At 35.4% G+C, this 24,540-nt stretch overlaps 1 protein-coding gene across 1 annotated transcript in view; it reads right to left on the minus strand.

The window, feature by feature from the left end:
- Positions 1-24,540, minus strand: part of NALCN (sodium leak channel, non-selective) — a 558,956-nt gene that overhangs the window by 260,397 nt on the left and 274,019 nt on the right. The window contains exon 11 of the mRNA XM_069064204.1: positions 10,819-10,950. Coding sequence (XP_068920305.1) covers positions 10,819-10,950 — 132 coding nt within the window. The remainder of the gene's footprint in view (positions 1-10,818; positions 10,951-24,540) is intronic.

Here is a 24,540-nt window from a genome sequence, read left to right on the forward strand (position 1 = left end):
TGTTCCCCCTCAACATCCTTAATAAACCCTTGGTATTTTTTTTAATAATCATGAGATCAAAGATGTAAAGATGGAAGGGAAGTTAGAGGCCAATGAGCATAACCTCTTCTTTTCTTAGATTAAGACGCAAACTCTGAGAGCTTAAATGACTTATCCAAGGTTTCAGAACTAATAAGCATGTGTGGCAGGATTTTAACTCAGGTTTTCTTGACTCTATTCCCTACATCACTTAGAAACCTGAAAGATAACAGAAGCATCTAATTCTCTGGGAGAAGCATTACTTCCATCCTGTCCAAACTCTCTGCCTCAATTCTGAAGTCAAAATTCCAAGGAAAACATAGCATAGCAGCTCTGCAAGGTTACTTTGCTTATAGTTTACTTATAGATGAAGAAAGAATAATCGTACCCCTTATATTTAATCACTAAAAGTTCACATCATGTAAGTAACTTATTACTCATATGAACCAGACCATGATAAACCTATAAGATCCGAGTGCAATATACAGTAAGACAAATGTTAGCAGTGAAGAATTTCTTGATATTTACCTGCTCTCCATAAAATATGGTCATATGAAAAACGTTGCTAGAGCAAAAGAGGTTAAGAAATTAGGTTAAATGTCTTTTTTCCAAAAGAAATTCATTGTTTTTGATTTGTGAAGCTGTAGGGTATAGTAATAACTAGGCTGTAAATGAATATTTAAATATATGAAAAAAGATTTTAAAATTGAGGGATAACATTTTAATATAAACTAAATATTTCAATTCATTTAAAACATTTGTGAAAGCTGTGACACTATTCAATTTCATAAGTAATAGACTGATACTTGGCAAATGGAAAATTACAAATTTCTTGGTCATTATCTAACTCTAGTAAAATAAAATGTTTATTGTTCACATATTGGAAACTGTTTACAATCTATCATGTAAAATTGCAAACATTAGTCTCCATTGTAAAATTCATGGAGAAATATGGATAACTAATGTTGGGTTACTATATATGAGCCATTTTCACAACATGCTACAAATAATTATGCAATGGCTATTAATTCCTTTTAAATAAAAGGTAAGATGAAAAAGTTCTGTATCATTGCAGCAACAATTCCTACTCAAAAATTCAAATTGAGTATCCTATTAGGAAGAAGATTTGAAGATGAAAGATCATGCCATTGTCATTGTAGACCTGGAAGGTATCTCAGATGCCACCCCATAATTTTACTGACGAAGAAAAACAAGGCCTAAGGGATTTGCCTATGACAACATAGGTAATAAACAATTAGAGAGGGGAACTTTAATTCTGGTGCTTTGTCTCAAGTCAGTGCTCTTTCCATTATACATTCTTCCTGAGGCTTGATGGGTTGCCTCTCATGTTAAGACAGTCTGGTCCTTTTAGAGTTCAGTATCGCTAACCACAAATCTTCCTGAGTCATCTAGATATTCAAATTATATAACTGTCAGAAGAAATCTCTTAACTGACGTTTCAGAGAAAACTTAATTAAACCTAATGATAATGTCAAGGAGTGAAACGCGGATGAGATGAGATGTCGTCTCTCAATTTGGTCACTGCATGTGACTAATGAGACTAAAATGAGGGTATTAAGTTTTAGAGGCACAGAAATTAATGAGTCCTTTTATGTTACCTCATTTTAACAAACACCATGAAACAAAACATGTTCAAAGAGAAAGTACAGAAATTAATTTTAAAATAAAGATGAAAAGTTTCCAATGGATGGATATTATGAAAGCAAATATAATTGGCAAAGGGATATGGATCTAAAGAATAATTTCTTTTAATATTGCCAAGGAAATTATTCATTCTTCATAATTAATATTAATTAATTCTTCAATTATAGACTATTTTGTTGTTATTTCACTGTTTCATATGGAAATAATCCCATGTTTTCTCATATGTAAAATAGTTTCTGAAGGGAAGCCCTTAGGAATGTGAATTATTATAACATCTATGGTGAATTTATTTAAAATATGTTTCTAAAAAGGTTACATAAATATATTCTTTCAGAGACCTATTAGAGTCTATAACCTTTTAAAGAATATCTTTGAGCCTTCATACTTGAGTATGTCTTCCAATCTTAGAGCCCTTAACAATGTCACCAAGCCTAACTTTTCAGGCTTATTTCTCATTATTCTCTTTTGTGCACTGTTTCTTCCATCTCTATTGTCCTACGTTCTATTGCCTGATCCGAGGTTTTCATCTCCTCCTTGTATGACTTTGCTCACAGGCTGGCCCCATTACTCACTCTTCACCATTTCCTCTTACAATGCCTGGCTTTCTTCAAGATTCAGGTCATGTGTCACCTCCTACAGAAAACCTTTCTTGATGCCCCTAGTTATTAATGTTCTTTGCAAGTTGTATCTCCATAGGAATATGTAACCATTTACTGATAACCTAATATAAGTGGTTTGTTTTAGTTCAATCATTTAAGTTGGACCTGATTCTTTGACCCCATTTGGAGTTATCTTGGCAATGATACTGGGGTGATTTGCCATTTCCTTTTCTAGCTCATTTTACAGATGAGGAAACTGAGGCAAATAGGGTTAAATTACTTGTCCAGTGGAACACAGGTGTTAAGTATTTGAGACCAAGTTTGAACTCAGGAATTTAAGGCTTCCATCTCTTTAGGCAAGGTATTTTATCCAATGTGCCACCTAGCAGCCCCCATAAGTGGTTTCCTTCCTAGTGTTAATATGGGCTCTGTGATGACTATATTATATGTTAGAATTTCCTTCTTCACAGGGAACAATGGGCCAATTAGAAAGATTTATAAGGCTCAGAGCTGCCTGACATACCAGTGATCCTTTACAAGTGGACTCTAGCTGTATTTGGAAATCCTACAGCTGCTAGAAACCACAGAATCAGCCTTGATCAGCTCAGGGGCAACCTTGAACAATAGCAGCAAACTTGAGACCTAGGTCAGAAGTTTCCAAACATACTGTTGCCTGGCTTGTCTCTGTAGATGTCTTCTCCCTAAATTCTCTGCTTCCTGCATGAAAGCCTCTAGAAACTATAATATCTTGCCCTTTTTCCACTCCTCTCTAGTAGCTTAGAACTCTTTCTCCCTCTCTGCTCCCTTGTAGAATCTTCTTTCCCCTACAAGCCTTTTTTTCAGACAATAAATGTTTTTAATCAGTGTACTAGATTCTCATTAGAAGTCCCTTTATGGGCCTGAGGATCTTTTGTTATCACAAAAAAGAAAACTAACACTTTGGAGATAGAGAAATGTAAAAGGCATAGAGAGAAGGGAGGGGAATAGGTATTTAGCACTGTGCTAAATGATTTTTTTAAGCGTTATCTCATTTGATTCTAACAACAATCTTGTGAGGTAGATGCTATTACTATGCCCATTTTATTGTTGAGGAAACTGAGACAAATAAGTAAATCTGTTTTCCCAGGGTTGCAAAGCTTGTAAGTGTCTGAGGCAAAATTTGAATTCAAGTCTTACTGACTCCAGCTCTAGTGTTCTGTCAGCCATGTTACCTTTTGCCTTTGGTGTATAGACCTCTACAAAATATTTGTCCTCTTTAGGGATAAGCAAAAGATACATTGTCCTTGATAGTAAGGAGTATTTTTAATCTTGCCTTTGAATTTTTTGAACTTATTTTAATCTGTCCTAAAAAACTGGAAGGCATTTTACACATAAGTAATTGATTATGTATTGTATTGGTGTAACTTTCTGTAACCTAAAGCTAGACTATTTTTATGATTTTTTTTAGATTTATCTCCTTTACAAAGAAACACATCTATGCACATGCACTCATGGTTTTTTTAAGTCAATATAAAAATTAGTTTCAATTAGAAGAAAAACTGTAATTGTATTTACTTCATTTGTGTCATATAAATAATATTATAGTTGTAGACTTGCTAGTGTGTCAGTGTAATGGCAAGCAAAGAAGTAGTTAACACCTTGTTTCGGTTCATGATTGTATGGAGTATTAAGATTCAGATCTTGTAGGGGCTGCTAGGTGGCACAATACATAGAGCACCAGCCCTGGAGTCAGAAGAACCTGAGTTCAAATTTGGCCTCAGACACTTAACTCTTACTAGCCGTGTGACTTTGGGTAAGTTACTTAACCCCAATTGCCCTGCCTTCCCCCCTCCAAAAAGAAAAAAAAAGATCCAGATCCTTTGAATCCCACACCTTGTGAACCCTAGAACTTGCAAACTCCTACAAGAGGAAAGGGTGGAGCTAATGACCATATATAAGGAGAGGCCCAGGCTGGAGAGAGCACAACTGAGAAGGGGGCACTTGTGGTAGAGAAGGAGAAAACTTGTGATATCCTTGCACTCTAAATTTGTGTGTTCTGTCTGTGTTGATGTTTGTTTGTGATACTTTGTACAGAAGCCCTGGGACCTTACTAGAAGTTCTGAAAGAAAATTTTCTGATTGTCTGTTCACAGAAGTCCTGGAGGAGGGTTTTGGAGGTCCTTGGACTTTACTGATGATTTGTATTGACCGCTTGGACCTTGTTTGTGGGTCTTTGTTGATTTCTATGTTGATAGTTTGTGTTGACCTCTTGGACCTTGTTTGTGGGTGATTTCACAGGCTGATAGTGAAGTGATGATGGTGCCTGTAATGTGTAAGAAGGTTGTTTTGGCTCTGCTAAGTTTTGTTTTCCCAGAAACAGAAATTGTGAAGGACTTGAGGTGGACTGGATACTGTGAGCTTCAATATACAATGGGAACTGGACAAAGAACTGGATGAAGAACTGGACAAGAAGCTGGACAAGGAATTGGGAGCTGCCTACCTTTGAACCCAGGTGACGGTTGTGTAGATTCAGGCAGGAGCTGGGACCATGGAAGAGGAACCATGAAAGCTGAGAGCCAGGCTTGAGTCAAGAAGAAAAGATATCTTCTTGGGTACCTGATGCTGACTGAGAAGATTATGATTTACTATGACCTAGGGGGTGTGAGAACTTTGATCTTTATACTTCATGTACATTAAGAAGACAAGTCTCCTTAAGGATGATTGAATTAAGGACTTACTAAATGATTGTGTTACTAAATGACTGAGTTATTAAATGATCGTACTTTGTTTCAAACTATATGGCCACTTCAGTGAAAACTATGTGGCCATTTTATTGATAAGCTGTTATGTCATAACATTGTGAATGCTGTATTTTTATTTCTGTGAATGTTGTGCCTTAATTTACTGCTGAATAAATCGAGAGTTCTCTATACTATATAATCAAAGTCTTGAAGCTGTTCACAGCAGCAGTCCTCTGGAAAGCTGTTCATGCTTGGCTTTACATTTAAAATTAAATATTTACTCATGGCATATCATGATGATCATAACCTTATGACTCATAATTTCCTCATTTGTATAAAAGGGATAATAATACTGGAGCAGTCTACTTCAGCTGTTTAAAGGGAAGGGAAGCTCTCTATACAACTCAAGTGCTAGAAACATTATTACTCCTTTAATAAAAATAATTTTCTCAATTTTAAAGAAAACAAATTAATAATCCTTATGATAGATTAGGTGTACAACTTCCATTAAGTGAACCCTCTGTCTCATTGAATTAAAACAACTGTATGTGGGTTGTTAATATTAAATGAACTTTTAATGGTGCTAGAAAACCACACCCACACTTCCTAGTATCCTGTACTTCAATATTCTTATGCAAAATTCAAATAGTTATAACCACAATTCTAATTATTACTTCAATTGTCTTGAAGCTCTTTATATCAAAAATTAAAATTAACGTTGAAATTGATCTAAAAATATTAGCAATTTACTAATGCTGATAAAAATTGCTTGCTTCCCAGCATTTTGTAGATATAGAAATGCAGAAGGTAAGCAAGGTAAGGCAAATGAATCTGTCATAATTAAAGTAATAATGTAAATTCCTATTTCTGAAGTTTCAATTTCATTCATTTTTCCTTTGTAAGACCAACATTCATTTTCCATAATTCAGCTCTGGGTTTAATTTTAAGATAGTACAAGTAAAAATTTTAAAATATTACTTTCACAGCTACATCTGAAAGTTGATCAATTAACTAACCAAGTCATTATTCAAAGATAAATTAAGTAGATATAACTTTCATGTTTGGACCCTTTATAATTCAATAAAGGTTTTTTATAAGATCTAACTTATTTTAAAGTAGAACAGTGGTCTCATTTTGAATCATTTCATTTAGCTAAAATAAAGTGATATTTATATAGCATCTTAAATTTCGTGGTGGTATAAAATATACCACAATTTATTTACTTCAATGACAGCCATATCCCATAAATCATATAACCTATCTTGCTCAACAGGGAATAATCCTTTATTTTATATTTTTTTAAGACTCAGTTTTATAAAATGTATACAATAACTATTTTCCAGCTGCTAATCTATTAGTTCCCAGTGTATTTGAAAATATTTTTTGATTCATGGGCAAATTATTGACCAAAAAAAACAGTTTTGTAGATAGTCCTTAGTCAAATATTAATTTGTGGAGGATGAATTGAAAAAAAATTATGGGTCCTGTCTATTTCATTATATAACTACTTTGGCAGTGGAAAGGACATTTTGGCAAAATGTCATGAATGTCTTTCATTAATTGCAAAAAATGTTACTTTTAAGTATTAACATAAGAATTCCTATACTTTCATCCAAGTTGTTTGTATTTACCAAAAAATAATTTTAAAAATCATCTAATAAAATTTATTTCAAAGGTGCTCTATTCTTTTATTGTCAAGTAGGCCCTAGCTGGTCTAGCCTTATCAGGAAACAATGTATTTCATGTAAGCAAATTTTCCAGATGAAAAACATTACCTGAAATACCAAAACATTGTTCTCAGCAATTTTTGATGGAATCTTCTCTATACTCCTTTAAAGAATACCTTATCATATATTGCTTAAGCCTGATGACTAAAGGATGCCATTACAAATCGCCATTATCATACCATATGGCAAAACAGTTCTGCATCTACTTAATGGTTATCTGTGTGAAGCCATCATCTGGGAACACTGGGAGCATTAAACACAGACTTTTCATAATACATATCAGCATCCACAGGAGGAACTGATAGAGATGACTTATTCTGAGGACTTTCATTTTCTGCCTTTAGCTTCTAATCTGCTGTAGTCTGAGAAACCAGATAATAAAACTTTTTATGAATTGTATATTGAATAACAAATCATCAAGTCTCTGAGCTAGACACAAAGCAATAAAGTGAATAGCTTTAGTTCAGGGTCTTTGTGACAGATATACTTCAGCCTTTTTCCCCTTTTCTGCTCAAGTTGGTGATGTGATACAAAGGGCTTGAGGCTTCTAGAAAAGATTGTTAGATAAACATAAGGTTAATACACTATGACAGAAGGTTAGTCTTAGACTTGACTCCCAAAGTCTCCTTCACCGTCCTTCACAGGGAAATAAATAACTAAATATGAGGGAGATATATGAGGCAAAGAATCAACTAATTTTTTTAAATTTCTAATATACACACATATACATATACTATATATACATATATAGTGTATATTATGTATATGTACATGTATCTGTATAAATACATATATGTATATACACATATAAATATATACAGACATATACCTGCATATGTATATGTATTATTCTCCATTACAAGAACTTTTTTTTAAATTGGGAAATCAATTTATAGCTTTTTCCTGAAACCTGAGAAACTGTCACAAAAATGTCTTTCACTACACCAAGTGCTACAAGACATGAAAGATTGATACTGACATCAGTTGAAAATAGGGCAATCTAATGGGAATTAACTTTCAGAGAAGCAAGGAGATTTTTACACCATTTGAATATTGGTTACACTGATAAGAAATTTAATAGGAAATAAGCAATTTGGCAGCTCTACCACCTTGCCTGCAGATCTCTACTCTAGGATAAGTTCATTACCAATGACATTTTGTTTCAGGAAACTACCTTCAGGAATACTGGTTGACAGCTTTTTTGCATGCTGTCAAAGAGAACCTGAACAATAAGGAAAGGGATTTAAAAAGGAAGGAATTTAAAAGTGACATATTAACCATGAAGTGATATTCACATAGGTGTCCATTTCCTACAGGTACACCTTGTTTTAAGAAATTAATGTCTTCCTAAAAAATTGTGCAAGTTGTAGTTCTGGAAATCAAACCTGACTGCATGAAGATTTGAAGAACTCTGAAGAAAATTGTAAAAACATATTGATAATGTAAATAATTAACTTCAAATTTATCTATTTTTAAAAGTTTGCATATTCATATTAAGCCTGCACTATGTCATTGGATGGAGGGCCAAGTTTGAAAGTGAAGAACATTGGAATTTAAGTTCTGGAACTGACAGATACTAATTCTATGATCCTATGCTGTAGCTCCAATGCAATATTAATGGTGCCCACGATCACGATAAAGATCGTGACTATAAATATCACACGATATTATATTGTAAAATATAACAGATTATCCAGGTAGAGGACAGAACTGAAACATTTATTTAGACAACAGAAAACTGAATCCCAAAACCAGTAAGCTGATTCCATCATAATAATAAAGAAATTAACAAGCCATATTAACAGTGAGAGCCACAGCATTCTTTAGACTTTCCACAAATCAATACAAGATCAATGTTTACTCACAAACCTCTTTATCTCCTTGACTGAATCCCAAACAACTTCTTTACAACTATAAATAACAGAAATAGCATTGATCTGCATTAATAGTAGATGGAGTTGTATCCTCATGATTTCAATAAATTAATGATACTTGAAATTCAAAACCACAATATTTTCAAATATTGTATTTTTTTAGAATGGGGTACAAAATATATGCTATTTTAGGAAGGGTATGACAAAAGGGATCTAGCAGCAGTCTGTCGGTTCACAGACTTAGGTACAAATGAATCTGCCATAGTAGGTTTGATTCCTTGTTCTGGAACATATTAGTTGTTTTAAGCCACATGCATCACTTAAGTCTCAGCTACATCATGGAAAAATAGGGATGATATTTTCACTATCTACATCACAGGCTTGCAAGGAAATTATTTAATAAGTTTTAATATGCTACATAATTGTCAGCTGTAATTATTTAAAGGAAGATTTCAGAAATCACATTTTAAAATAAAAGTTACTTTTCATTGACCTATATCAAAGATTTTTGAAAAATGTTCTTCTAGAAAAATGTGACCCACAAAATCATATTACATTCATATCTTTAAAAATTCATATATCTTTAATGATACATAGATTAATATTCAATAAATCAATTCTTAAACAAAAAATAGAGTACTATATAATATTCCGAGCAGTGTTCTATAGACTAGTTGTTGCAACTAGATGTTGCTTACTCATAATTTTGCACCATGTGTTATATGAAGAAATATATTCTTTTTTTAAAAAAAAATTGGGGTTAAGTAACTTGCCCAAGGTTGCATGGATAGTTATTTTGTGGGGGTGTTATGTATCTGAGGCCGGAACCGATCCCAGGTCCTCCCTACTCCAGGGCCGGCACTCTTACTCACTGCGCCACCTAGCCACCCCAAAGAAATTTATTTAATGAACCTTCATTCATACCTGTGCTAATGAGAGGTTGTGGGGGAAGTATAGTTAATCAGATGGTGAAAATGATTGTGAAATGAAAATGCGAAAAAGCCAGAAACAAAATCCTACATCACCCAGGAGGACTTCTGGTTGTCTAAGATGAGCTTGGTGTCATAACCTACAACAATGACATTAGTCCAGGATCCAGTAAGCATTTATTAAGCACCAATTAGATACCATGCACTGTGTTAGGCACTGAGCATACAATATCAATAATGAAATTATAAAATAGAATAATAAAAATACAAGGAACTATTCTAGTACAATAGATATCAAATACACATGAAATGTCTCTCACATAAATATAAAGTGAATAAACATTAATATATACAAAGTTGTTGAATACAAGGACTTTGAAAAGGAAGGCAACTATCTGTTGTGTGTGGGTGAATCAGGAAAGAATTCATGCCAACGATGGTAGTTGAATTGTATTTTATAGGAAGTGAAGCACTCTATGAGGCAGAAGGCAGGAATTGATTAATGATATGAGGGATAGCCGGTGCAAAGCCATAGAGATAGGAGATAAAATATCCAACGTGTATAGAATAGGGAGAAAGCCATATTAGCTGTCTGGAATATTAGTTCATATGGAATACATAGTACAGGTCAGGGAATAATTTCCAATGAACCTGGAAAGATCGTTTGGAGCCAGATTTTTAAAGAGACCTTTGTAAGTTATGCAGAGGTATTTATATTTTATCTTATAGATAACAAGAAGCCACCAGAATTGGTTGAGTAGGGGAATAGTAGGGTAAGGTCTGTATTTATGAAAATGAGTTTGATGGTAATGTGTAGGATAGATAAGAGAGTTCAGTCATAGAGACCAATTAGGAGGTTGTTTTAATAATCTAGATGATAAAATGTCAATCATGGTCACTTTCTGGGACTAGTTGCCAGGAGGAAGTGTTATGGGCTGAAAGATGCATTCTATTTAGGTGGGAATAGGAACTAGTCTCATGCCAGAGCCAAAACATCCAGTTATATAGGCAGTAGTCTTTTTTTTTTTTTTTGAGATCCAGAGTAAAGCCTATAGTATGGGTAGAACACTGAGTTTCAGTTGACTTAGCTTCATTAATCCAAAGATGAACAATTCTCATTACCTTTTCCAAACAGAAGAATCCACTGGCCACGGATCAGTTTCCTCAAGGGAAAGGATCAGTTTTATAGTCTGGGCACTGAGTTTTTGTAGTGAAAATTGGACTGTGGAATTATTATTCATTTTCATATTTCAAAAATTATCTAGATGTCACAACCAATATGCTCACCTCTGCCAGGTAGAACTCATCATATTGTCTTCTGAAATTCTCTCCTTTGTAGTAGTTGCTAGCAGCAACAATGACATCTACAGTCACCATGCTCAGGATGAACATATGAAAAACTGATGACCTCATCATTTTCTGAAGGGAGGGGAAAAAAGCATATGACAAAATAAGAGATCATTTTCCTTAACAAGAAGATCTTTTGCTTTTTGATGAATAACTGAACATACAATGTTTCCATGATATGAGCTCACATGACTTAATTAATTTGCATTTTTCTCAAAGTCTTTAAACTGAGGCCTATTGTGGGTTATAAAAGAGATCCCTTGTCAGGGACAGCTTAGCCTAGATAACCACCATGGTGCCTGACAAATAAGGAGTCTGTGATTATTATTACTGTGGGGATGACTTCGGGCTACATATTCACCAACTTCTTCTGGGCAAATGGACCTTCTATAAGTATATTAAACTTAACATGTTCAAAACAACTCAAGAGCTTGTCTCCCCTTTAAAATTATTTATTTCTGTTAGGGTATCACCACTTAATTTTTTGAAAGTCAACCAGGTTTCTAGCAGTGAAGTTATCTTTTAGCCTCCATTCAACCTCTCCTTACACATATGTAATTAGTTTTCACTCCCTATTACACTTCCACATCTCTCACACCAGTGTATTCTTAGCTATTTGTATCCTTAATACTTAGTAGAATGCATGATATATAGTAAATCCTTGATAAATGTTCTAACCTTCTTTCTATATATCTATCTCATATCAATCTTTCACATATAAAGCTTCAGTGGTCCTCTGTTGACCAATTAAATTTCCTGTTCTTTAGGCTAATGATCAACATAACTTTCATGCTCTTTCCTTAAATTAGATTTCTAGCGTTATCTTCTAATCATCTTTATGTGTATCCTCATGTTCCCTCTAAACACATCTATTCATTCTCCACACGTATCCACATTCATTCTTTTGTTCATGATGCTGCCTCTCCTGTTCCCATCTCCAATAAAAAAGTGAAACTGACTGAGCTTTCCCTACTGAATTCTCTAGATATTTAATCCTCTTTAATCACACCTTCTATCATCACAATTCAAGTTCTCATCACTTTTTTCTTAGACAGCCTTTTAAATGGACCCCCAGCTTCCAATTCCCCCTTTCCCATTCATCTTCCACAACTGCCAAAGTAATATTAATTAGGGATAATTCTGACCATTTTGGTTCCTTCTTTAAGAAATTTCACCAGTTCCTTACTGCCTCTACAATAAAATAAAAACAATTTTGCTTTGCATTCAAACAATTTTATGACCTCGTTTAAACTTACATTTCCAGGTTTATTACACATTACATTCCTTCCACATTCTATATTCCAAATGAACTGGCTTATTCAATGTTTCTCATGTCCAAAGTACACTCCCTCTTCACGCCCCACTTTAGAATCCCTGAACTTAGTTCAAAGCTCAGTTCTTAAGCTGTATCTCACAGGAAACCTTTTTTAATCCATTCAATAATTACCTCTCACTTTCTCCACTTCCAATTATTATATACATGTTTTACTTTCATTACATTTCATCTCTCCATTAGAATGTAAATTGCTTTAGGAAAAGGGCCTTTTTAAAAATTTATCTTTTGATTTCCAGAGTTCAGTAAAATGACTTGCATACTGAAGTCACTTAATAATTGCTTGCTGAAATGGAGTTTGAATTCAATGATGAAATATGCTTTTTTATATGCAAGGCATAGCTAAGTGGAGCCTTTCTATCAGAGTGCTTATCTAGAAAAGCCATATTTTAGGAAAATATTTCTGCAAATGTATTCAAAGGAAAATTGCTGTCAATGGTAGATTTGATTCAATGTTCTACTCCCCATCCCTCCAGTTATTTTTGTCCTAAAGAGTAGATATTTAAACAGATGTTGGTTATCTATCTTGTGCACTCCTTCTTGTGCAAACAGAGAAATTATCTGAGATCTGGTATCAAAGAAAAAGAGGTGCTTATGTCACATGACTTAAAGAAAAGGAGGAAGAACATTTAATTTAAAAAAAACTTCAGAGAAGTAGATGAAACTTTTGATGAACAGTAAGAGATTTAGGGTTACTTTCTCTCTTGGTAGGTACTGAAGCATTTTTAGAAGGCAATTTACATTAATACCCATCAAAGGCTCCCCCAAAATGACTCTCTTTTAACTGACAAATGAAAAGGAACTAGGATAGTTGTTATGCCAATTGGAAATACTTCCTGAGTAGTAGAAGACATTCATATTCCTACACATCAATATTTTAAACTATTTTAATGCATTCTTAAAAATATGTTTTACTGATATCAGGATACTCTGGTTAGATGAGCATAGAATAAACCATAAGTTAGAGTAGAGTTAAAGTAAAAAAAAAGGTATAAGTAGGTATTTAAAAGGGTTCAGGTGCCTTTTTAGTGGTGATGTCTGTATGAAATTTTAATTTGGTCTGGGCCATAAACTTGACTATTAGTGGTTTCCAAAGTTTTCCTTCTTATTACATGTGATCCTGCTTTCACAGCATCATAGACTGCAGAGGCTTTTAATTTGACAGATTAGGACAGGATGTCCAGAGCGGTTGGTATGACTTGCCCAAGGTCACAAAGTCCAGGGGAATCTGAGCTTTGACTCTTCATGAGCCAGCATTCTCTCTCTATTCCATGGGGCTTTCTCAGCTGGAAGATTATAGACTACTCTACAATTTTTCTGACATTGATTCCTGTTTACTGCCTCTGCTTTATATCAGCTCCCGCTTTTTGTTTTCTTGACCATCATTCCTATATATGCACTTCGCTATAGTGCTTCAGGTTTGTATTTTTTTTCCCCTGACTCTATCTTATTTGTGAATGGCTTTCCTTTGTAGGTTATTAAAATATTCACCAAATATTCACTCAATGCTTCATATCGATATACAAGGTGCCAAAAGGATGGATATAAATATGAAGACATATTCCCCAACATCTTGAGGGTTACACTCTAGTCAAAGATAGGTTGAATAACAGGTTTACAACTGGAAGGGATGCTAGGTTCCATCTAGTCTAACTATCTTATTTTAGAGATGAGAAACTGAGACTCTGAAAGTTAAAAAGAAATTGTTCAAGGTCATATACATTACCTCAAAGTGTGAGAGTTGGAGTTCAAACCCAGGTCTTTTGACTTAAAAGAAATCATTTTTTTCCACTGCTTCGTATTGTAGAGGAAAGAAGTACATAAATAACTGTAATACAAGTTTGAATATTACAAGTACCTTAAGAGATTTATAAAATATCTAGAGAATTCAGTAAGGAAAACTTAGTTTCACTTTTGCATATGAGGTGGGAACAGCAGAGGGAGCATCATGAACAAAAGAGAAAACTTGAGGGAATGTGGATATGTTGGTAAAATGAATGGATGTATTTAGAGAGAATATGTGGGTAGACATAAGAAGTATTAAGAGATAAGGCCAGAAACGTAGAGTATGAAAGTTATAGTGATCTTCAGGCTAAAGAATAGGAAATTTAACTGGTGGGCAATAGAGGACCACTGAAGCCTTATATGTGAAAAATTGACATGAGATAGATATATAGTAGGAAGGTTAGAATGTTTATCAAGTATTTACAATACATCATACATCCTACTAAGTATTAAGGATACAAATGAAAGTACAAAAGACAGTCCTTGTCCTCAAAATGCTTGCATTCTAATAGGAGAAGACAAGTTATAAAGAAGATTTGGGAAGTGGGAGTGTATGTGTGGGATTTTATATATGGCTGGAATTGTCTAGAAAATGAAGGGAAAGGGCACAGACTGTGCATAATATACCTAATCTAGTCTATCAAAGTCCAATGTGGTTCCATAAGTAGAAATCTTTAGAAAGATAAATGTTGGGGCGGCCAGGTAGCACAGCAAGTAAGAGCACTGGCTCCAGTGTTGAGAAGACCTGGAGATCGAATCCCGGGCTCAGACACTTAGCACCCACCCAGAAACACCTGGCCGTGTAACCTTGAGCAAGTTACTTAACCCCAATTGCTTAGGGGCGGCCAGGTGGTTCAGCGAGTAAGAGCTCCGGCTCCAGTGTCAGGATGACCTGGATCAAATCTGGGCTCAGATACTCAGCACCACACCCAGAAAAAACTGGCCGTGTAACCTTGAGCAAGTTACTTAACCCCGATTGCTTAAAAAAAAAAAAAAAAGATAAATGTTCCAGCAGTATTAGGCCAGATAGAAATAGAGGAGAAAAAAATGGGAAGACCAATTATGTCAGGCAAGGGATAATTCAATATTGTGGCAGTAGTGGGAAGTAAAAGAAAGTGACAATTCACAGATACCCATATGTGTGTGGGTATACACACACATGTGCACATATATGCATATGTAAAATATACATACGTGATATTACATATATTAAATATATACACTATAGGAGCCACAGATTATACATGGGTCAATAAACAGACATTTAGTAAGGTATTATATTCCAGGTACTGTGCTAATCACCTGGGATATACAGAAAGGCAAAAGATAGTCCTTGATAGCAAGAAATTCACAGTCTAATGGAAGAGAAAACACGCAAACAACTATGCATGAATAAGACATATATAGGATAAACTGAAGACAACCCACAAAGGAAAGACACAAGAACTGAAGATAAATGAGACAGGGGAAGCAAAGATAACCAAAGGCTTCCAGCCCTTGAAAATGGTGGTACTAGTAATAGAAATAGAAAAATGAGAAGTAGAACTTCTTGGTAGGGAGAATATAATGCATCTGAATTGGACTTGTTAAATTTGAGGTTCTAGGAATCTAAGGAGTAATATCAATTGGGCATTTGGAAATATAAAGCTGGGATTCAGGAGAGAGGTCAGGATTGGATGGACAGATCTAGTAACCTGTCAGTAGAAAGGAGAAATGAAACTACGGGAGATTATGAGGTGTAATGGAAATGCAAATTTAAAGATCTTCCCTGCCCCTAGGCTAAAGTGCACCTGGAGACTGGGGTGGGAGGCTTGTTTTTCAGTTGATACTTTTTGATTGGCCAGTGGGTCCAAAAGGTTGTTACATTCTCTGAGCCAGGAGAAGGTTATATAAGCCCTGATGTGTAGCTTTGTTTTGGGACTCACTTTGAGAAGTGTTCTGTGATTTGCTCTGAATTCTGGGAAGCCGTTGTTGAGAGTCCCCCGGCTTTGAAAAACCCAGAATGTGGAAACCCAGATGTTGACTGGGTATGGATGTAATGGTTGGACAGTTTGGAAATCTGTCTACTTGATGTTTCTGTCTTGATAATTATGCCTGTATGCTTTGAGGTTCAGGGTGCTGCTGACCTTTTCTCCTGAACAAGGTAAACGATATATGTCTGACTGATTAAAGTAAGCTTGTTAACCCATTTTGAGTTGCTTTCCTTTAACAAAGCAGATCCAAGAACCTGTGTGAGCAGGCACCCTGGGGACACTGGGGTGCTTGCTGCAACATGAGGTCACTAAGGGAATAATATTAAAAAAAAAAAAACTGAAGAAGGTTGAGAATAGAACCCTGGTAGATAATGATTTTGAGGACACAGGAGGTAGAAGTGGAGTCATAAAATGTTACCAAAGGATTGATTAGAGGCACAATAGGAACCAAAGCATTCTAGTGTCATGAAACCAAGGTATGGCAGAATTTCAAAGAAGTAAGGCTGATCAACATGTGCAGTAATACAGGAAGGTCAAGGAGAACTAGGTCTGACAAAATGGCATTGGATTTGGCCATTTGATTGTAGCTGCCTCTAAGAAAATAATTTTGGTAGAGTGGTTGGAATGTAAGTCAGAGTGAAATAATTAAGTAATTAATAGGTTCAAAGGAAGTGTGGCTTCAAATGTAGTTTGAAGGTAAATATAAACTATTTCTTGAATAAATTTGGTAATAAAAAGAAGATAAAATGACAATAATAGCCATAATAAATCAATATCTCTTTTACAAAGCACTTTACTAAAACCAACCTTGTATATTAGTACAAGTTTTAATATCTCCATTTTACAGACAGAGATAAGTGCTTTATTATGTGATAAAGCTAAGTGCTTTGCTCATGGTCACAAAACTAGAAAGTATAGAACTGAGATGCCAAACTAGGCCTATTGACTCGAATACTGTTTCTAGCCTATCACTCTTAGAGGCTTAAAGAAGCAGAATAAAGGATGAAGGTGATGTGTATGTGTGTTTGTGTGTGTGAAGGCATATTACATTATATTTTTGAGATATAGAAAACTAAACATTTGCTGCTATTGTTTTGTTGGTTCACTCATTTTTGGTCATGTCTGACTCTTTGTGACCCCATTTGGGGTTTTCTTGGCAAAGATTCTGGAGTGGTTTGACATTTCCTCCTCCAGCTCATTTACATTGAGGCAAACAGGGTTAAGTAACTTGGCTATGGTCACACAGCTCCTAAGTGTCTGAGGTCAGATTTGAACCCATGAAGATGCATCTTCCTCATTTTTGTTCTAGCATTCTTTCAACTGCACCAAACATTTGTAATTTGATGGCAAAGAATTTATGGGGAATAAGAAAATGAAGATTCATGAAGTGGAATGCTATCCTAAAGAAAGTTGGAGGCGATAAGAAGGAAAAATTACTATGTGTAGTACAGTTAGCCTTGGTCAGGCAGAGAGATATTTGTTCTTTAGAACCAAGAGAAAGGGAGAAGGCCAAACAAGAAATTACAGAGAACTTCTGAGGGAAGTCAAGTAGTCATGTGGATGTTTTGATTTTCTCAGCAAAGTAGGTGACTTTTTTTTTGAGAATTCTTTAAGAGAAGAAGAATGGAGTTGACAGCCTCAATAGAAAGGAATTCTTTTCAAACAGTCCTTGCTAGAAATCAATAAGGAATAAAAAAAAGATAAAATTATTGCAGAACAATAGTGAGGATTCATCGGCAGCTAAGTGGTGCAGTGGATAGAGCACCGGACCTTGAGTCATAAAGACTTGAATTCACATCCAGTCTCAGGCACTTTGTGACCCTGGAAAAGTTGCTTAACTCTGTTTGACTCAGTTTCCTCATCTGTAAAAAGAACTGGAGAAGTAAATGGCAAACTACTCCAGGATATTTGTCAAGAAAACTCCAAATAAGATCATGAAGCATTGGACATGACTAAAGAAGAGAGGCCTCAGAAATTCCACTGACAACCAAGCCTATTAAAAAACAAAAAAAGAAAGAAAAGCAATACCTAGATTAACAAAATTTCAGAAAATAATTTATACATGTGTCTAAGTCCATTAATGTCATTTAAAGGTAAAATACAATTCAAATTTTCATTTCTCTCCATCAACATATTCTAGTGTATATCATAGAGTGATTTATAGAAAACTAGGGTATTGGATCACCAATTCAGCCAGCAAATTTTTTTATTCTTATTTTGATTTTATGGCTATTGGACCTTTTTTTCAATCCATTATGAAACAAGAGAAAATACGTGTTCATTTTTTATACTTCTGTTCATTTTCTATACTTTCTTAGCACAATACTCTATTAAGAACATTTAAAGAAATCTTCATTTCATGTGAAAAAGAGTTTCACATTCTCATTTCCCTTCCCTTTCTTGAGGAAGTCTCTTTTATAAATAAACAGTTATTACTTAAAGGTTCAAACAAAGCTTCTAGCCACGACTGTCAAAAGCATTTTTAGTTGGGTTTTCTGGGTGTCACTACTCTACTTTCATGCTGTCATTATAATTATGTTGCTTTTTATCCAAGTGTCTACATTTCCCTGCTGATAGAGAGTCATTAAAATAACCTCTCACAATAGATTTTGATACACTATAATCACCTACTCAGCTGCCTTGTCCAAAGTAACAAATTTCAAATATTCAAAGAGACTTAAAGTAAAAAAAAAAAAAACCACTAAAACAAAACAAAAAAAAAAATCCACCAACAATCTCTGATAGAAACTTATGCAGTACCTGGACTCAAATGTTGAAGTTACAGACTATGTGTTATATGGCATCCTAATGAGTAAAAGACTTTAAAAGAGAACCCAAATCTTTTAAACATGGAATGACTCATTCAGTTTGCTGCATAAGTTTATAAGAGAAGCCTAACATGATAAGTTCCATGTTGTGTCTCTTTTCTTAATATTTTGCATTAGCAAAAAAGAAATCCACATGAATGTTTACAGTTAAGTCACTGGACCACAAAATAAATACTTTGAAGTTCACAAAATTCTATTACTAGATATTGCAGTGAAGTGTCCTTTACATCTCATAGCTCTGACCTCTTATGAACATATTCAGTATTCCTCTGAACTTCTCTGATGTTTTGGCTTTATACGTCTCTTTTTTCATCTTTTTTATTGTTAAACAGATCTGAATACATTAAACTATGACAAAGACCCAAATACCACATTGGCACTTGGCCATAAAAAATAGAAGCTATTGAAGTTCTACACCAAAGTATAACTTCATAGGTTCTTTCAAACTATAGCATCTGTCAAGAATATTAGAAAAAAGTTTCTATCAAGGATAGGATGTCAGGTTAGGTGACCTTTAGGATCCCCGAAGAAAGGTTAGGTTTCTATATTTCTCAATAACAAAGAAAAATCTTAGGCCCTGTATGGATATATACTAACTGGAAATCTATGGATGTCCTCCAAACAATGAATTAAATGAAATCATTTATCAAACATGCTCAGTGTAATAATGAAAAAAAAAATAGTTGATTCACTGAATTCCTCCCTCTCTATTTTTTTACTCTATTCCCATATTTCTGTGCCTTTTCTAGGCTGCTCCCCATGCCTAGGATGTACTCCATTTCACACCCACCTCTCAGAAATCCCCACTTCCTTGAAGGGTTAATTCAATTGCAACTTCTTACATGGAGCCTTTCCTGATTCAATAGTTAAGAATCCCTTGAAGATGGCAGCGTAGAAGAAGGAAAACTCCATGAGCTCCCCACATTGAGCTCACCTCAAATACCTATAAAATATGACTCTAAACAAATTTTAGAGCTACAAAACCCACAAAGTGACAGACAGAAACAAATCTCCCACTGAAGGCAGTCCAGCATGCTGACATGAATGGTCCATTGCAGCATGCTGGGAGCTGAGCGCATGTTTTAGCACAAGGACAGCCCCGACCAGTGGCTTCAGTGTACTTCAGGAGAGTGGATCACCAGCAGCAGTGGTGCTTTCCAGAAATATCAACCCATGGGGCGGCCAGGTAGCACAGTGAGTAAGAGCACTGGTCACAGAGTCGGGATGACCTGGGATCGAATCCAGGCTCAGACACTTAGCACCCACCCAGAAACACCTGGCTGTGTAACTTTGAGCAAGTTACTTAACCTCAACTGCTTTTAAAAAAAAAGAAATATCACCCCATAAATGCCAAAGAAAAAGTGATAGGTCAGTGTAGAGCTCTGTTGGAACTGGGGGGGGGGGGGCGGAGAGCAGAGGAGCAGGTCCAGCCCCTGCCCCCAGCACTGGAAGTGGTGGAGGTACAGTGACCCTGCAGCCACCTCCACATGGCTGTTTCAGAGCTCCTGACATACAGATCAGAGGGGGGGGCAAGGAAACAATCAGAGAGTAATCACTTTTGCTTTGACCTGCCTGGATGTGGATTGTGGTCTTGGGTGGTGGTCCCAAGGTGTGTGACTAGTGAGCCAGAGTTTGTGGGGGTAGCAGCTAATAGTTTGGGCAGCTGTGAAAACCCCAGAAATTTGGGACAAAGCTCTCCCCTTTGGAAGCAGAGTTCCACTATGGCAAAGAGCTCAAAAGTCAAGTAATTGAGTGGCAACGTGAGTAAGCAAAGGAAGCAAAGCAAGCACAGAAATCTGATTTTAGATTCTTATTTTGGAGACAAAAAGGATCAAAGCACGGAATGGGTGAAAGACAACAAAGTCAGAACTCCTGCACCAAATGCTTCCAAGAAAAATATGAACTGATTACAAGCCATGCAGGAGCTCAAGAAGGATTTTGAAAATCAAGTAAGAGAAGTGGAGGAAAAATTGGGAAGAAAAATGAGAATGATGCAAGAAAATCATGAAAAGAGAGTCAACAACCTGACTGAAGAAAACAACACCTTAAAAATAGGTTAAATTGAAATGGCAAAAGAGGCCCAAAAAGCCAACGAGGAGAAGAATGCTTTAAAATTTGCCAGATGGAAAAAGAATCTCAAAAGCTCACTGAAGAGAATAATTCCTTCAGAATTAGATTGGAGCAAATGGAAGCTAATAACTTTATGAGAAATCAAGATGCTGTTAAACAGATCCAAACAAATGAAAAAATAGAAGGCAATGCGAAATATCTAATTGGAAAAACCACTGACCTGAAAAATACATCCAGGAGGGATTATTTAAAAATTATTGAACTATCTGAAAGTCATGATCAAAAAAAGAACCTAGAAATTATTCTTCAAGTAATTCTCAATAAAAACTGCCCTGATATTTTAGAATCAAAGGGCAAAATAGAGGTTGAAAGTATTGACCAATCACCTCTTGAAAAAGATCCCCAAAAGAAAACTCCTAGGAACATTCCAGCCAGGTTCTGGGGTTCCTAGATCAAGGGGAAAATATTACAAGCAGCCAAGAAGAAACAATTCGAATATTATGGAAACAAAGTATCTAGTAGCTTCTACATTAAGGGATCAAAGGCTTGGAATATGATATTCTGGAGGTCAAGCTAGGATTAAAATGAAGAATCACTTACCCAACAAAACTGAATATAATGTTGCAGGGGAAAATATGGTCATTCAGTGAAATAGAGGACTTTCAAGCATTCTCGATGAAAAAACCAGAGTTGAATAGAAAATTTGACATTCAAATACAAAAAGCAAGAGAAGCATGAGAAGGTAAACAGGGAAAAGAAATCATGAGGATCTTATCAAAGTTAAACTATTTATATCCCTACATGGAAAAATGATAATTGTAACTTACGAAACTTTTCTCAGTATGAGGATAGTTGAAGGGAATATAAATGTACATCTATATCTATACATTCATATATATGTCCATATAGGAGTCTATATGTGCATATAAATACATATGTGAGTGTGTATATCTGTGTACAGGCATACATAGACAGAGGGCACAGTATCATTTGAATAGGAAGGGATCACATTTAAAAGGTGAAATTGAGAGGTGAGAGAGGAATATAATGAGAGGAGATGGGGAGAGACAGAATGGGGTAAATTATCTCATATAGGAGAGGCAAGGGATAACTATTACAATGGAGGGGAAGAACAGGAAGGTAAAAGGGAATGGTAACCTTACTCTCATTGAATTTGGCTTAGGGAGGGAATGATATACACACTAAATTGGGTATCTTGACCTACAGGAGAGTAGGGGGGAAAGGGATGCAAGGGGAAGGCAGGTTGGTGGGGGAGGGTAGTTAGAAGCATACTCTTTTGAAAAGTGACAGAGTCAAGTAGAGAATAAAACAAGTGGGGGGCAGGATAGGATGGAGGGAAATATATTCAGTCTTTCACAATATATCCACTATGGAAATGTTTTGCATAACTACACATGCACAACCTATATTGAATTGCTTATATTCCCAGTAAGGTGGGTGACAAGGGAGGAAGGCAAAGAATCTGGAATTCAAAGTTGTAAAATCAAATGTTTAAAAATTATTATTATTTTTATTATTATTTAACATGCAACTGGGAATTTAGATATACAGGCACTGGGATATAGAGATCCATCTTGCCCTCCTGGAAAGTCAGATTGGAAATGGGGGAGGAAATAGGAGAGAACAGATTGGAGGAGGGATTATAAAGTGGGATTGCTGTTTTGGGGTGGCAGATAGGGGAAAGACAGGGTGAAAATTTATACCTCAAAATCTTGTGGAAATGAATGATGTAAACTAAAATAAACATAAAAAATTTTAAAAAAGAATCCCCTGAAATTGATTTTTAAAGATGTTTTCTGTTGATTTATTTATATGTACTGCTTCCCCCCAGTAGAGTATAAGGTCTTTTTGGTCAAGGGCTCTTTGTTGTCCACTATAGTATTCTCATAACTTGTTATAACAGTGCCTTGCACACTATAAGGGCTTGGCAAGTGCCTTTTGGTTGCCTGACTGATTGCCATAAGTCTGGTGTAGGGGAAAGAATAATGAATTTAGGGTTAGAGAAGTTTGCTTTAAATTCCTTTTCTGCCAGTTCTACTTGTCAGACTGTGGGAAAATCACTTAACCTCCCTAGCCTGCTTCCTAATATGTAAAATAAAGGCATTACAATAGGTGACCAACAAGGTTTCCTTCTGTCTTACAAATATTTTATAAAATGGAAAAAGATATACTTCAGGAAATAGAATGTTGTAGAAGATATTTGATTATCTGTGAATTCTCATATATTACATTTGAGACTTGGAAGAGATCTCAATAACCATCAATAAATCAATCAACATTTACTTTTAAGTGCCTATTACAATATGCTAGTATCTGTGTAAGATAACTGGAGATACAAAGACAAATATGAAATAGTTCCAGTCCTCAAGTACCTTCCCCTGCATTCCCCTGGGGGACATGTATATATTTTAACTACTTGGAAAATAAATACAAAGTGATTTGGAGATGGGGGTGGTATTAACAGCTGGCAGATCTAGAAAGGCTTTATGTGAGAGATTTCCTTTCAAAGAAACTAAGAATTATTCAAACCCATAAACCAAAATGGGGCAGCTAGGTCACACAGTGGATACAGACAGTAAGATTCATCTTCTTTAGTTCAAATTTGGCCTCAGACCCTTAATAGCTGCATGACCCTGAACAAGTCACCTTACCATGTTTGTCTCAGTTTCTTCATCTGTAACATGAGCTGGAGACAGTATTGACAAACCACTCCAGTATCTTTGCTATGAAAACCCCAAATGGGGTCACAAAGAGTCAGACGTAGCTAAAACAACTGAGTAACCACATACCAAAATATTTCTTCTATGATATTTATGAGACTAGGCAGTTGCTTGAAGACCTCTAATGAAAGGGAATACATGATCTACTAAAGCAGCTTATTCTAGTAATATATAGCTCTAATTGTTAGAAATTTTTTCTCTACATGCCTAAACTTGACTCTTCAATTTCTACCTCTCCTTCCTGTTGTAATATCTACCATCCTCCAAACCTTATCTTCAATCTCTTCCTATATTTATACTGGTTCTCTACAGCACATAACCATGTCAATCTCTCTGCCCCATATTCAAAAAAATCCTCTCATTTGATCCTACTATCCTTTCAAACGGTTATCCTGTATCTCTCTTCATCTTCTCAGCCAAACTCCTTGAGAAAGTAAGAGTCTAAACTTTAAAATCTGGTTTCATAGTTCAACTGAAATTGTTCTTCTCAAAGCCTTAAATCTTTCCTCACTCCACTGTCAAAGTGATTTGAGAACCCATGTCCAATAAATTACAGTGACTCCCTATCATCTCTAGGATCTAATATGAAATCCTCTTTTAGCTTTTATAGCCTTTACAATTTGGCCCCTTCTTCCATTCCAGACTTCTTGTACTTTATTCCCCTCCATGCACTCTTAAGACTCAAGGATAATGGTATTTTTGCTGGTCTTTAATAGCACACTCTACTTCCCGACTTGTGACTTTTCATTGGCTATCCTTCATGCCTGGAAAGCTTGCATTTCTGTTCTACTGGATTCCTTTAGAAACCAGCTCAACAGAATAAGGAGAATATTGTACACAATAAGAGCAATATTGTAGAATGATTAACTGTGAATGACTTAGCTATTTTCAGCAATATAATGATCCAAGATGATTCCAAAGAACTCGTGATG

Source organism: Petaurus breviceps, unplaced genomic scaffold (assembly GCF_028583685.1).
Source record: "Petaurus breviceps papuanus isolate PSGF00001 unplaced genomic scaffold, PetGlider_PUasm1.0 90625, whole genome shotgun sequence".
NCBI lineage: Eukaryota > Metazoa > Chordata > Mammalia > Diprotodontia > Petauridae > Petaurus > Petaurus breviceps.